This window comes from Rhipicephalus microplus, chromosome 10, assembly GCF_043290135.1.
Source record: "Rhipicephalus microplus isolate Deutch F79 chromosome 10, USDA_Rmic, whole genome shotgun sequence".
Lineage (NCBI taxonomy): Eukaryota > Metazoa > Arthropoda > Arachnida > Ixodida > Ixodidae > Rhipicephalus > Rhipicephalus microplus.
The window spans coordinates 52,621,484-52,633,564 of NC_134709.1; the positions used below are offsets into that span (position 1 = coordinate 52,621,484).

At 45.9% G+C, this 12,081-nt stretch overlaps 1 protein-coding gene across 2 annotated transcripts in view; it reads left to right on the forward strand.

The window, feature by feature from the left end:
- The window catches only part of LOC119181695 (MAM and LDL-receptor class A domain-containing protein 1), an 82,419-nt gene extending 71,124 nt beyond the window's left edge, over positions 1–11,295 (forward strand). For both annotated transcript variants that reach the window (XM_075875654.1, XM_075875653.1), the window contains 6 exons: positions 60–144; positions 1,895–1,924; positions 2,628–2,801; positions 3,333–3,652; positions 7,359–7,434; positions 9,715–11,295. In XM_075875654.1, the coding sequence (XP_075731769.1) occupies positions 60–144; positions 1,895–1,924; positions 2,628–2,801; positions 3,333–3,652; positions 7,359–7,434; positions 9,715–9,761 (732 nt within the window). In that variant the 3' untranslated portion in view covers positions 9,762–11,295. The remainder of the gene's footprint in view (positions 1–59; positions 145–1,894; positions 1,925–2,627; positions 2,802–3,332; positions 3,653–7,358; positions 7,435–9,714) is intronic.
- Positions 11,296–12,081: the final 786 nt, after the last annotated feature.

Consider the following 12,081-nt stretch of genomic DNA (forward strand, 5'->3'; position numbering starts at 1 on the left):
GTGTCCTGTCATTTTGCTGTCCCGTTCTTTATGTCTTATCCGGGTTTGCTCTTGCGCAGGTGGTGCTCGAAGGCATCTGGGGCCACGGAAGGGTCGGCTACGTGGCAGTGGACGACGTCAGCTTCTTCGACGGTGACTGCAACAGTTGAGTGCATGACTTCTTGGGGGCTAAATTTGCTTTTGCGCGGTTAACTCGAAGATGGCGTATAGTGCTTGTCCGCATACGCAAAGCAGCATGCTTCGCCGGTGGCGCCTGGCTGTCGGAGGAGTTCTTTGTCTCGAGCAAGTCTTCTCTCGATGGTCATAAACGTGTGAATGGCCCGCACGGATAGCCGTGAGGTGACCGAGCAGACGGCCGTTGGCCTCGTACTCCTCGAAGATGACAAAGTTTCGGTGTACCGTGACTGGAAGGGGCCGTCTTATCCGCCAGTAAAATGGATATGCGCCATGTTCTGAAATACAGGGACCATATAACACTCAACACTTCACCACGCACTACCCGTTACGCATGGAACCATTCCCGGGACCGCTACCAAACCTTGCTTGGTACATAGCTCGGCAAAAACTGATAGAACTCACTCAGATTCACTCAAGAAATAGATATTGAGCTTTGGGCTCACTCGGACTCAGACCCACCAAACTTTTCCTGAGCCAAACTCACTCGGCATAGCTATCACGAAAAATTTTCTTCAACCACAATAACTGTGACTCAAACTCGCCAAAATATTACTCACTTGGACTCGCTCAGACTTGGACTATCGAATCGATCTGAGTCCGAGTGAATCGACTTATGAGGAAGTTCACCATCCTATGGTCCTATCCCCCGGTTGTAGTCCTGGTACCGAGCTCTGTGCTGCTCGGACCATAAAGGAGGGTCTGTGACTTTGCGTCAAATTGGCTACTTTTCGATTTTGGCGAAAAAAATTTTTATACGGCGCCATGGCTAGTTTCTCTACATTTCCTCTACGCAATAGGGCTCCTGTTTTGTTTGGGTACCAATTTGGTGATAATATGACACAACACGGCTACTTTGGGTACTTTTGGCTTGAATTCTGGCGCATTTTAAAGTCCAGCCAAAGGCAAACCTGCTTTGAAACAGTTCATAGGGACCGTGACGCGGTGGAGGGGCAAGGTATCTCGGTCCCGACGTGGGAGTGTCCCGCTGCTCGCTAAGCACATGCACCGAAGGACTTCAATAAAGTCATCAGTCCATCCATCTCTCCATACCATTCTTGCGCTGAAACTATCGACAAGCGAATGGGAATCGACTCAGTGCATTACACCGGTCGTACAGGTAAACGTAGGCTCTATGCTTTAAGTATGTAGCACTTTCAAGGGCCCGGATTAACATTCATATGGTGTTCTGCATCCATGCATACGTACATTTATACTAATACATCCATACATACACATACAGCGGTGCTTACATACATACACAACAAACTTACATGCAGGTATTCAGTCCGCCACGGTGGATCAGTGGTAACGGTGTTCAGCTGCTGACCCAAACGTCGAGGCGGTCACATTTGGGTGGAGATGATATGCCAAAGGCCCGTGTACCATGCCATGTCGGTTCACGTTGAGAAACACGTGCATGCCCTATTCAAATCTTCATAGGAGTCAAATAACCAGAGCAGTGTTCTTAAAAGAAAAAAAAGACTGCCGCTACCGAGGGCCACCCGGAAGTATACAAAGGAAACCAACGTGGATTACCCTAACATGCAATCTTAGGGAGGTGCAGGTGGCTTCATGCACCATCTTGCTCGATCTATTAGTGCTGAAGTGTGCAGATGTTCGAGGTAATGTAAAAAATGATTTTATGTGACTTGATTGAACACCGTATTGTGGCAATAGGGCCTGCTTGTAACGTTTTTGTTTTTTCTCTCTACCGCAGCGTTTCCCGAAAAAGCAAAGGCGATCCCGGGTAAGCATCTTCTACCACATGGGACTGACGAGTTGTAATAACAGCTTGACTTGACCTGACTTGACATAGCATCATCTAATGGGATTCCGCGAGCATAATTGCGACAGCAGAGAAGAGCACGTTGGCACGGCTGCATTTAGAATCCGCGCATATACAGACAACTGAAAACGCGATGAAATCGACGCGAGGTAATCTCCCCGAAAAATACATTCGCACTCAACTTTTCACGCCGATGACTAAAAGCGGCAGGGGGATCAACATCACCACCCACCCCTTGTTTGCGGCAGTGCCGATGATGTAGCTAAGTGTTCTTCATCCTCGATCATTCTGCCGCCTTTCCCCCTCTCCCAACGCGTCTCAACAAGGCGCGCAGATCTAGTGATCCTGAATACGTTGTAACCAGGCACGCTGTGTAGTCACATAGGTGGACGCTGTTCGCCGGCGCCCCGTCGCGGTGGTCTAGTGGCTAAGGTACTCGGCTGCTGACCCGCAGGTCGCGGGATCGAATCCCGGCTGCGGCGGCTGCATTTTCGATGGAGACGGAAATGTTGTAGGCCCGTGTGCTCAGACTTGGGTGCACGTTAAAGAACCCCAGATGGTCGAAATTTCCGGAGCCCTCCACTACGGCGTCTCTCATAATCATATGCTGGATTTGGGACGTTGAACCCCACATATCAATCAATCAATCAAACCATGTTCGCAGGCGAGTGCTCGTTCGAGCGCGACATGTGCGGCTGGACCAACCACACGGACACGGCTCCGACGACCAACCTGGTAGGGCGCGTGGGCTCGGCGCCCAGAGACTCTCTCACCTGGAGGCTGGCGTCGGTGGTCAGCCGACCGGCCAACCTGCAGGACCACACGTACCGGGCACCGAGTGAGTTACGTCACACCTTATGTACCACCATTGTGCGAGTGAAGCACGAGAAGCAGACCCCGAGAAAGAAAGAACACGACGTATCTGCTTTGCGTTTTGTATGCAAATCAGTTCACGTTCATAGATGTCCCATTACTGGTGCTTTCTCGCACATACACATTTGTGCACATAATAACTAACTGACCACCCAGCTATCTTTCACTGCATACACAGATTCAGCCAGATGTCTGTCTTTCACCCGGAGGGGTTGTTCAGCAGTTAAGTTCTGACACGGCTAAGCTTGTCGACGTCAGTTCACTTCCTGGCCACGGCGGGCACACTTAAGCCCAGGTGAACTTCAGGCAGTTAACACTTAAGCACTCTTAAGCAAGTGCTAAATAGTTCTAAGTGGCCAAAATTATTCTGCAGTATGCCTCTGCGGCGTCCCCTCATTACCGGTAGGGCATATTTGTGCGCAAAATGTCACTATTATTCATTTATATCCATGCGTCATCACTTAAGTTACACTTTTTTCTGCCTCCCCGCTCGCAGCTGGCTACATCTTCTTCGACATATTCAACCAGAACTCGGTGCAGAACCCAGTCCTCCGCAGTTCGACCATCCCGGCTCTCGAAGGCCAGGCCGAGCGATGCCTGAGCTTCTGGTTCGCTCCTTTCGGTCGTGGCGAGTCGTCCACTCTGAGCGTGTTCCAGGCACCCGAGGCGCCCCCAGCGGGCGACGATGGCGCCACCAACGGAAACGCAGCCGCGCCGCGAACTCTTCTGTGGCGCCTGTCTACGCGTCGCATGGACACCAGCCGGCCGGACTGGCGATACGGACAAGTCAAAGTGGCCGCCGAGGCACCATTCAAGGTCAGTCTAAGCAGCCAGTCAATCAATCCAGTCAATCAATCAATCAATGAAACTTTTTTTTGATGAATGCAATACTCAATACAGAGCGGTTATTTGGACCGATAGCCTAAAGTGGCTAGTTGCGAGTCCAGTGCAACAATGTGCAACAAGGAATGTACTTACTGGACAGCTAACGTGAAAGTAAACAAAACTGATCATATCAATATTGTGAGCGCAGTCATTGATTCTTCATTGTCAACTGGACGTGTCATCATTATTTGTATAACTTTCTCATCCGTATTTATCGTCAGTGTGTGTCAGCTCAAGCTCGTCTTGAATAAAGCAATTCCTCAAAAGTGATGGAGATCCTGGGATTCCTCATAATAGATATATGCAAACACATACTTATGCATATTTATTAGCATTCAACCTGTAGCTGCTATACATGGGTACTTATTTGGAAAATAAGCAATAAAAATCACATCAAACAATTCGTACTAGCATACACATAAGTTTGCATGTCTTGAATTGATAGGGAAACATGACAGGCATGCTACAGGCTGACGTCATGTGGAGTTTGAACTGCAAAGGGACTATTTTCTTTATTTTATTTCCAGTAAGCTCAAGTGGTCTTTCGTCATAAATGCATGCCACTCGGGCAGAATGAACTTACCGCTTGAAACGTGTCTTTCTCTGCATATATAGTAATGTTCGAACCGGTAGAGGTGACTTTATGTTGTGGCAATCATTGAATAATAGATATAGGTTGAGGAAAGTCCTTGTTTGGAGAATTTAGACACTCGGGGCTATTCCACTTAGTGAAAGACCGGCGGAGTTGATGGGGACATCGCCAGCTCTGCTCTCTCATCGCCATTCCGACTCCAATGTTCCTCCCCCGTCCACTGACGCTTTCTGCACCTTCCGTGGTGTTCCAAAGCATCGTGGATCGGCGCACCATTGACGTTTAGGGCCCGACCACGCGTAACTGATGGATTGATTGATTGATTGATTGATTGATTGATTGATTGATTGATTGATTGATTGATTGATTGATTGATTCTAGACATGATAGAAGAAGGCACCTAATTTCTGTCTGCCTCTTGGGCGACACGGCGCATTGCCTTGTAGAAGAAGGGGTATGAATAGGATAGGGGTGATAGAGTATAAGTATATGTTTCAGTATCCCTACTGAAACGCTCCGTATGCGAGTCAAATAATTCCATATGTTTTCATACAGAGTCCATATGTTTTCCGTATATTTTTTTATACTTTTTCAAATATTTTCGTAAAGTTCTTACGGAAACATACGGAATTATTGGACACACATCCTACACATATTTCTACACATATATATGTGTAGAAATATGTCTGGGATATGTGTAGTGTATGTGTATATGTGATAGTGTACGTGTGTAAAGTCGAGGCGTGTTTGTCATGGCTGAAGCGGCAAACAGGCGGCAGCAGGGGCAAGGTTCCAGCGTTGCAGGTCGTCAGCGCGTGGCGTGCACATTCGGAGCCGCACCCTCTCCCTATAGAAGAGACGGGGAGAGTGGCTACGCAATTCTGCGCCCCCCTCCCCCCTCTCTGTGAAGAAGGTGCGACGCCGAGTCTCTAAGCCACGCGCTGCAACGCGTACGTATACGGTCGAGCCTTTAAACGATGTCATGTGACGCTGCAAATTTCGTTGTGTGACGTCCTGCTGACGTCACACGATAACGAAGATTTGTTAACGGAAGTGTGTGTTGACAGATACACTATCGATAGTCGGCCTACTCAATATTAGAGGACTACTCAAAGCATTCGAGTGATGCGTCCCCTCTTCGTTTTTACAGCACGCAGATATAATGATAATTGATTGGGTTTGGCGTCTCAAAATCGCGATAGAATATGAGGAACGCCGTGATGGAGGGCTCCGCGAATTTCGACCGCTCGGGGTTCTTCAACGTGCACGTAAATCTAAGTACGTGGCCCTCGAGTGTTTTCGCTTTCATCGAAAGTGTGGCCTCCGTGGCCTGGATTCAATTCCACGACCTTAGGGGCCAACAGCCGACCGTTTACAACCACTAGATAACAGTGGCGGATCTACAACACTCAGAAGTCGCGGCGTCGCTAGGTCGATTCAAAGTTGCGAGTCGTAATTGACACTTGAACTTACTTCAGAAAAAAAATATACTTGCACTTCTCGTAGTCTAAGCCGCCTTAACCCTATCAGCCCTGGAATTTTCGTTTTTGTCAGTTACATTCTTAGTACGTATTTTACTAGCAGTTTGGGTCTAAGAAAACCACAAGCAATAATATTAGAGAGTAGTGCAAGTATTTATGAATCGATTTACAACCTTCACATCAGGTTAGATCATCATGCCCTATAGTCATGAATTGACAAAAAAATATAGCAAAGTTATTTCTGCGATGCCCTAGAGTTCACAAAATCTGAACAAACGTAGTATTTGAAAGTGCTAGAGCTCTTAAAGCAACTTCAGGACTTCAACCCGAAAGTGCCGCCTTCCCGCCTCTGCTTGCCTTCGTCATCGTCACCAACGACCTCGGCTCAGATTCTTCTTCTTTACGACTCCATGCTCCGCAAAAATGAAACAACGGTGGTGTCGATAGCAGTGGGGATAGTTCAATAAGTACTTTCTTTAGAATAAGCGGATTTTATTGTGTTTTCAAGGTTCTAGGAGATGTTGTGTATGGTGTCGCCAATTGACGACACCAGGGCCGAAAGGCTCAAGTTCTTGGAATATTTATTTTTTAAGCATGATTGCACATAGTATCAGTGACTGCGGAGCTATGTCTTCGTCTCTATATATTAGTGCACTTCATGCGAGTGCTAATTGCAGGTCACTAATTGCACGTCACTGATACGCCTATGCCTCTACAACTTCTCCAGCTCCCTATAATACCATTATTTCGATGTATTTTACACGTTCTTCTTAGCCCACAATAAATTTCGTGGCGGCATTCATCCTTTCTTTTAGTTTGCTCCTGTGATCGATAAAGCTTCCAAGCAGAACACTGCATGGATAAGATGTTCCAAGGCTTTTTAGGGGCGAAGCTCCTTAAGGGGTGGGTCTGTCCATCCCTTGTATGTATGTATGTATGTATGTATGTATGTATGTATGTATGTATGTATGTATGTATGTATGTATGTATGTATGTATGTATGTATGTATGTATGTATGTATGTATGTATGTATGTATGTATGTATGTATGTATGTAGTACGTAGCCACCGGTGGCACATACCCACTCTAGAGCGGGTATGTGCCACAGGGAATGCGAGATGGCGGTACTTGGAGTGTTCACTACATGGACGCACGGATGGACAGACATACAGACTAGCAGACGGACGGACAGATGGATAGACGAGCGAACGTACTGACGGATGGACGCACGAACTGACACAGAGATGGATGAACGGACTCACAGACGGACGCATGAATGGACGCACGGATGGTCACGTGGACGGACGGAAGCAAGAACGAACGGACGGAAACACGGACGGGCTGATGGACGCTTCGCCCCGCTCATCATCATTCTCTCCGTAGATATGTTGTGGTCTTTTTGTTAGCCCTCATCATCCTCCCTAAACTGCGATTACCATAATAAGAAACTGCGGTCTACCTTTTTTTTTTTTTACCACAGTAAAGCATCTGACATTTCGTGTTGTTCCAGATGTGATAGTGACAGTAAAATTCACGGAACACCCTTGTCGTGCGTCGTTCCAGATCCACTTCGAAGGGGAGGCCACGGATGGAGGCTTCGCTCTAGATGACATCACCATGTACGAAGGGAACTGCGAAAGTAAGTGCAGCACTACGCAGTGAACTGAACTGATTATTTTTTTTCTCAACTGATATTATGTACACACGCTCCACTTACCCCACGGATGGTACACATTTAGCGAACGCATGACAAGCCGGCTCAATAAAACCAGAAAATAGAGAACGCACCGGTTACTGGTTGCACAATAGTATGCAAGCTTCATACTGCCATGACCGCCAGTCGATAATAAATTCAGAGAAAATTCAAGCTCTACAGGAGAGAGTTGTTCGTGTTATTTGGTTCAGGCCGACTGTGTTACGTGTACTGTACTGGAGAACATGTTAGCATCGTGAAGGAAACACTAATAAGACGAACGATTTTTTTCAAATATCCGCAAACAACGCTTTCCCAATTGCAAGGTTTCACAATTCGAATATCCTGTAAAGGGCATCACGCCTCACAGCCCTCACCCTCTACGCAAAGGTCTGACCACACATACGTGTTGCAGCACGTCAGCGCTTGGCGTGTAGGTTCGGCGCCGCGCCCTTTCTCTAAGTAGAGAGATGATAGCGCGCAGCTTCGTCGAGACATACGCCTCCTCCCTCCGTAGGTGGCGCCACGCCCTCTTTCTACAATAGGTACGATATTGTGACAGGAATATGGAAATGGGTCATGGTTCCTGGTCTGACGTTCGGCAATGCAGTCTTCTGCATAAGATCAGAAGTTCAAGCCAGATTAGAAATTAAGCAACATGGAATAGGTAGGCGTGCTTTAGAAGCTCACGGTAATAATCAGGGAGTACAAGGTGATATGGGATGGACATCATTCGAGGTCAGGGAAGGTAGCAGCAAGATGAAATTTGAGAAGCGATTGAGAGAAATTGGGGAGGAGCGTTGGGCTAGGAATGTTTTCAGCTTCTTGTACATGAATAATGTCGATACAAAATGGAGGAAGCGAACCAGAAAATTGACTGGTAAATACTTGGATAACAGCAGGGGGCCAAACCAAAAAGAATTATCGGTTAAGAAGAAAGTGAAGGAAACGGAGACTGACATGTGGAGAATCGGCATGATTAAGAAGTCCGCACTAGAGATCTATCGAACTTTTAAGCAAGAAATAGCCAAGGAAAGGATCTATGACAATACTCGGGGTAGTTCTCTATTGTATGAGGCCAGGACGGGAGTATTGCGAACCAAGACATATCGGGCCAAATACGAAAGGGTATACACGGTATGCCGTGCGTGTGGAGAGGAAGAGCAAACTGCCGAACACTTGATAATGTTCTGTAAAGGGCTTCACCCTACAGTTCAGAATGAGGACGCAGAGTTTTTCAAAGCACTAGGGTTTAGGGACAGGGAGGGCAAAATAGACTTTAAGCGGGTAGACTTAACTAGAAGGAGGTTATCTGATTGGTGGCTAAAGTCAAGGCACGAGTGAAAATTAAATCCTTCACTGCAAAGTATACGAGTCCTTAACCTCACTATTTAAGGGGAAAAAAACATAAATCTAGTTTTTGTTTCACTAAGTATTACGGCTTGGTGGCGTGAGCCACCGCCCGATCTAAAGGGTACAGCCACATCCATCCATCCATCCATCCATCCATCTATCCATCCATCCATCCATCCAACGGAGAGATAGGGCGTGCGTCTCGACGAAGCTGCGCGCCATCTCTCGGCGTGGCGCCGAGTCCAGACGCGAAGCGCTGACGCGCTGCAATGCGTACATGTGGTCAGGCTCTAACAAGGCATGACTACATAGCTCCCCGTTTAACTGGACGCCTCTGGCGAGCCACATGCGACGCAGCAAGCAGTGGCGTGTCCTAGTGTAACGTATCTGACTCCCACGCACAAAATCCGAGTCTGGTCAAAGTTGGAGCTAAAATACCTTTACTTTTTCTTTCTCTCTCTCTTATTATGGGCAATATCTTTGTCGGACACCGGCTGCGGCAGCAGCGGCTCACGTCGCCACCAAAAACTGCGATTGACGCGAGGCTGTAACAGGTTAAAGTGTCAAATGCAAATATGACTATGATGCTGATGTCCCTTTGACATATATCAACCATCACTAGGATACAGGCCCATGAAATCGCTCATTGTCTTCAATCGCATCAACTTCTTTGGCTACGAAGTAATCACAGCGAAATGCGATCTTTCTGAGAGCACGCCCTTTGTGAAAGCTCTCTCGCTCACTTGTAAGACGCAGTCGCGTCGTGCGATACTGTGTGCATGTGTCTACTTATCGCACGGTATCATGACGCAAAACGTGACAGTGATTTTTCATAGATTTACACTCACAATAATTTTTTTTTTTTACTTGCAGCGCGGCCACCAACGGCTATCATTCCTGTCGCATCGACGGATGTCTGAGCGGCTACAGTTCGCCCCGGCTTTGGGTATCATCAGAACCAGCATACAGCAAACGTTTCACAGTCGTTCAACAACGTTTTCATTTGTATTGTCGGTCTCATTATTCTATGTTTAGGACTACAAGAGAGAAAAGAAACATTGTTGTGCCTGATCCAGTTAACTTATGAAAAGATCATCGACAAGTAAACTGGAAATCTGTACAAACAGCGTAGGAGACACGCTGTTAGCACTTCAAGCACTACCGAAATTAAAGGCATGGAAGTGTACTTCATAGCCCACTGAATTTAATTTTGCGAACACTAAGGAGCGCCTGAGGCTTCTTGGTCGTCTTTAACTGCCCTTTCTTAATGCGGAACATTAATGCTGCGAAACATTTCTTTGCGTATATACTGCACGGAACTTCGAGTGTGAATCTATCCATATCTATCTATCTATCTATCTATCTATCTATCTATCTATCTATCTATCTATCTATCTATCTGTCTATCTATCTATCTATCTATCTATCTATCTAACTATTTATCTATCTATCTGTCTATCTATCTATCTATCTATCTATCTATCTATCTATCTATCTATCTATCTATCTATCCACCCATCCACCTCCGTCTTGGTTCTCTTTTTATCATCCCCTCAACTTGGGGTAAACCAAATTAGTATGGAAGGGTAAGATAGTTTGACAAATATGACTCGATGGTGATGACATGACTAATTTCCCAATCCCGTCACGTACGTCGTCAAATCCTTTCCGCGAAACGCGTGACACATACCGGCCGGCAGGTATGTGCCACAGGTGATTGACACTTTATATCTACCCAGGAATTACGAGCACAGACACGGGTAAATTTAACGCGTGCGCGTTAAGAACAAGGTTCTGCTCTGGATACTCTTATCGGTGATGAAGTGGAGAACCTGTGCCACAGCTTTTCGTCGGAAGCAGCTGACGCGCATATGTGCAGATAGTTTTCATCCGGTACTTGGCGTGGTGCTTGGCGTTCTGTTTTCTTTTTAGCATTTTTGTATCCGCTCATCTAAGTTATTATGGGTAGTCACTGTACTATTGCACGGCACCGCAGGAACTGCCATACCGGCGAAGTCATCGATTTCTGCAGGTTTCACGGCAATGACAGGTAGATTCGTTTTGCGAATGCGCGCATGTTTATTTTTTGTCAACGATTTCACTCTGAGGCCTTGTTTCCACTGTCACTGTTGCGTATCCATGTACTACGTCCACTTTCACTCATCTTACACAAGTTCGAATGCTCGCACTTCTCTCGACGTTCACTCCAACGTCATTTCCTTGTGAAAAACCAACCCTCCTCGTGGCCTGTGCTTGAGGGCAGTATGTCGTAATGCAATAAAAACTGGGGATGTTAAACCGTGCTCGGCGAAAACAACATCTCGATTTCGAAGAATTCACTGAAGCAGCTTTTGCTGATTTTCACGACATTTTTTTGTAATAATTGTCTGTACAAGCGAGACTTTTATATTGACCTCGCTGAAGGATATGATACAATAAATACAATCAAAGGAACTTGTGTGGGAGTGTTAAACGTCATCAACGCACGAGGGGACGTGAAGTGCAACTCACTCCTAGCGAGTTATCAGCCTGTCGTTCATCGTCGCTGTGTCACTCTCGGTGCACTCACAGCCGTCTACTGTCCAGCGTGAAACCCTCTTCATTCGTCAAGATGTGTTTATATATATATATATATATATATATATATATATATATATATATATATATATATATATATATATATATATATATATATATATATATATATATATAAATATAAATATAAATATAAATATATATATATATATATATATATATATATATATATATATATATATATATATATATATATATATATATATATATATATCACTGCTGAAAGCAGTCTGAGGAATACCCTCCGCCGAACGACTGCGACAACACCAACAACAACGTGTGCGCGGAGAACATTTCGTCAATTTCGCTCTGAGAACCGTCAACAAGCAAATCGCTTGCATTGTGCTATCATCCATCAATAAACTTGCAACAAGCGGCGAAGCACTGGCCAATATGAGATATCAAATGGCAGGCTTGCGCGTTTTTCCGCGCACAATGTTATGGTATCCATGCACCACTCAAGCAGTGAAGATTGCTATATATGCGAGCAAAAGAAGGTGAGTTTCGGCTGATGAGGCCAGACGTTAGCATTTAACTGACTACGTGACTACGTGTAAACCTGGCCGAAGCTGATCTGTGTACTCTGTCATTGAAAGTGCGAATTGCCACGTATCTTCACGAAAACTTAGCGTCTCGCAATAATGA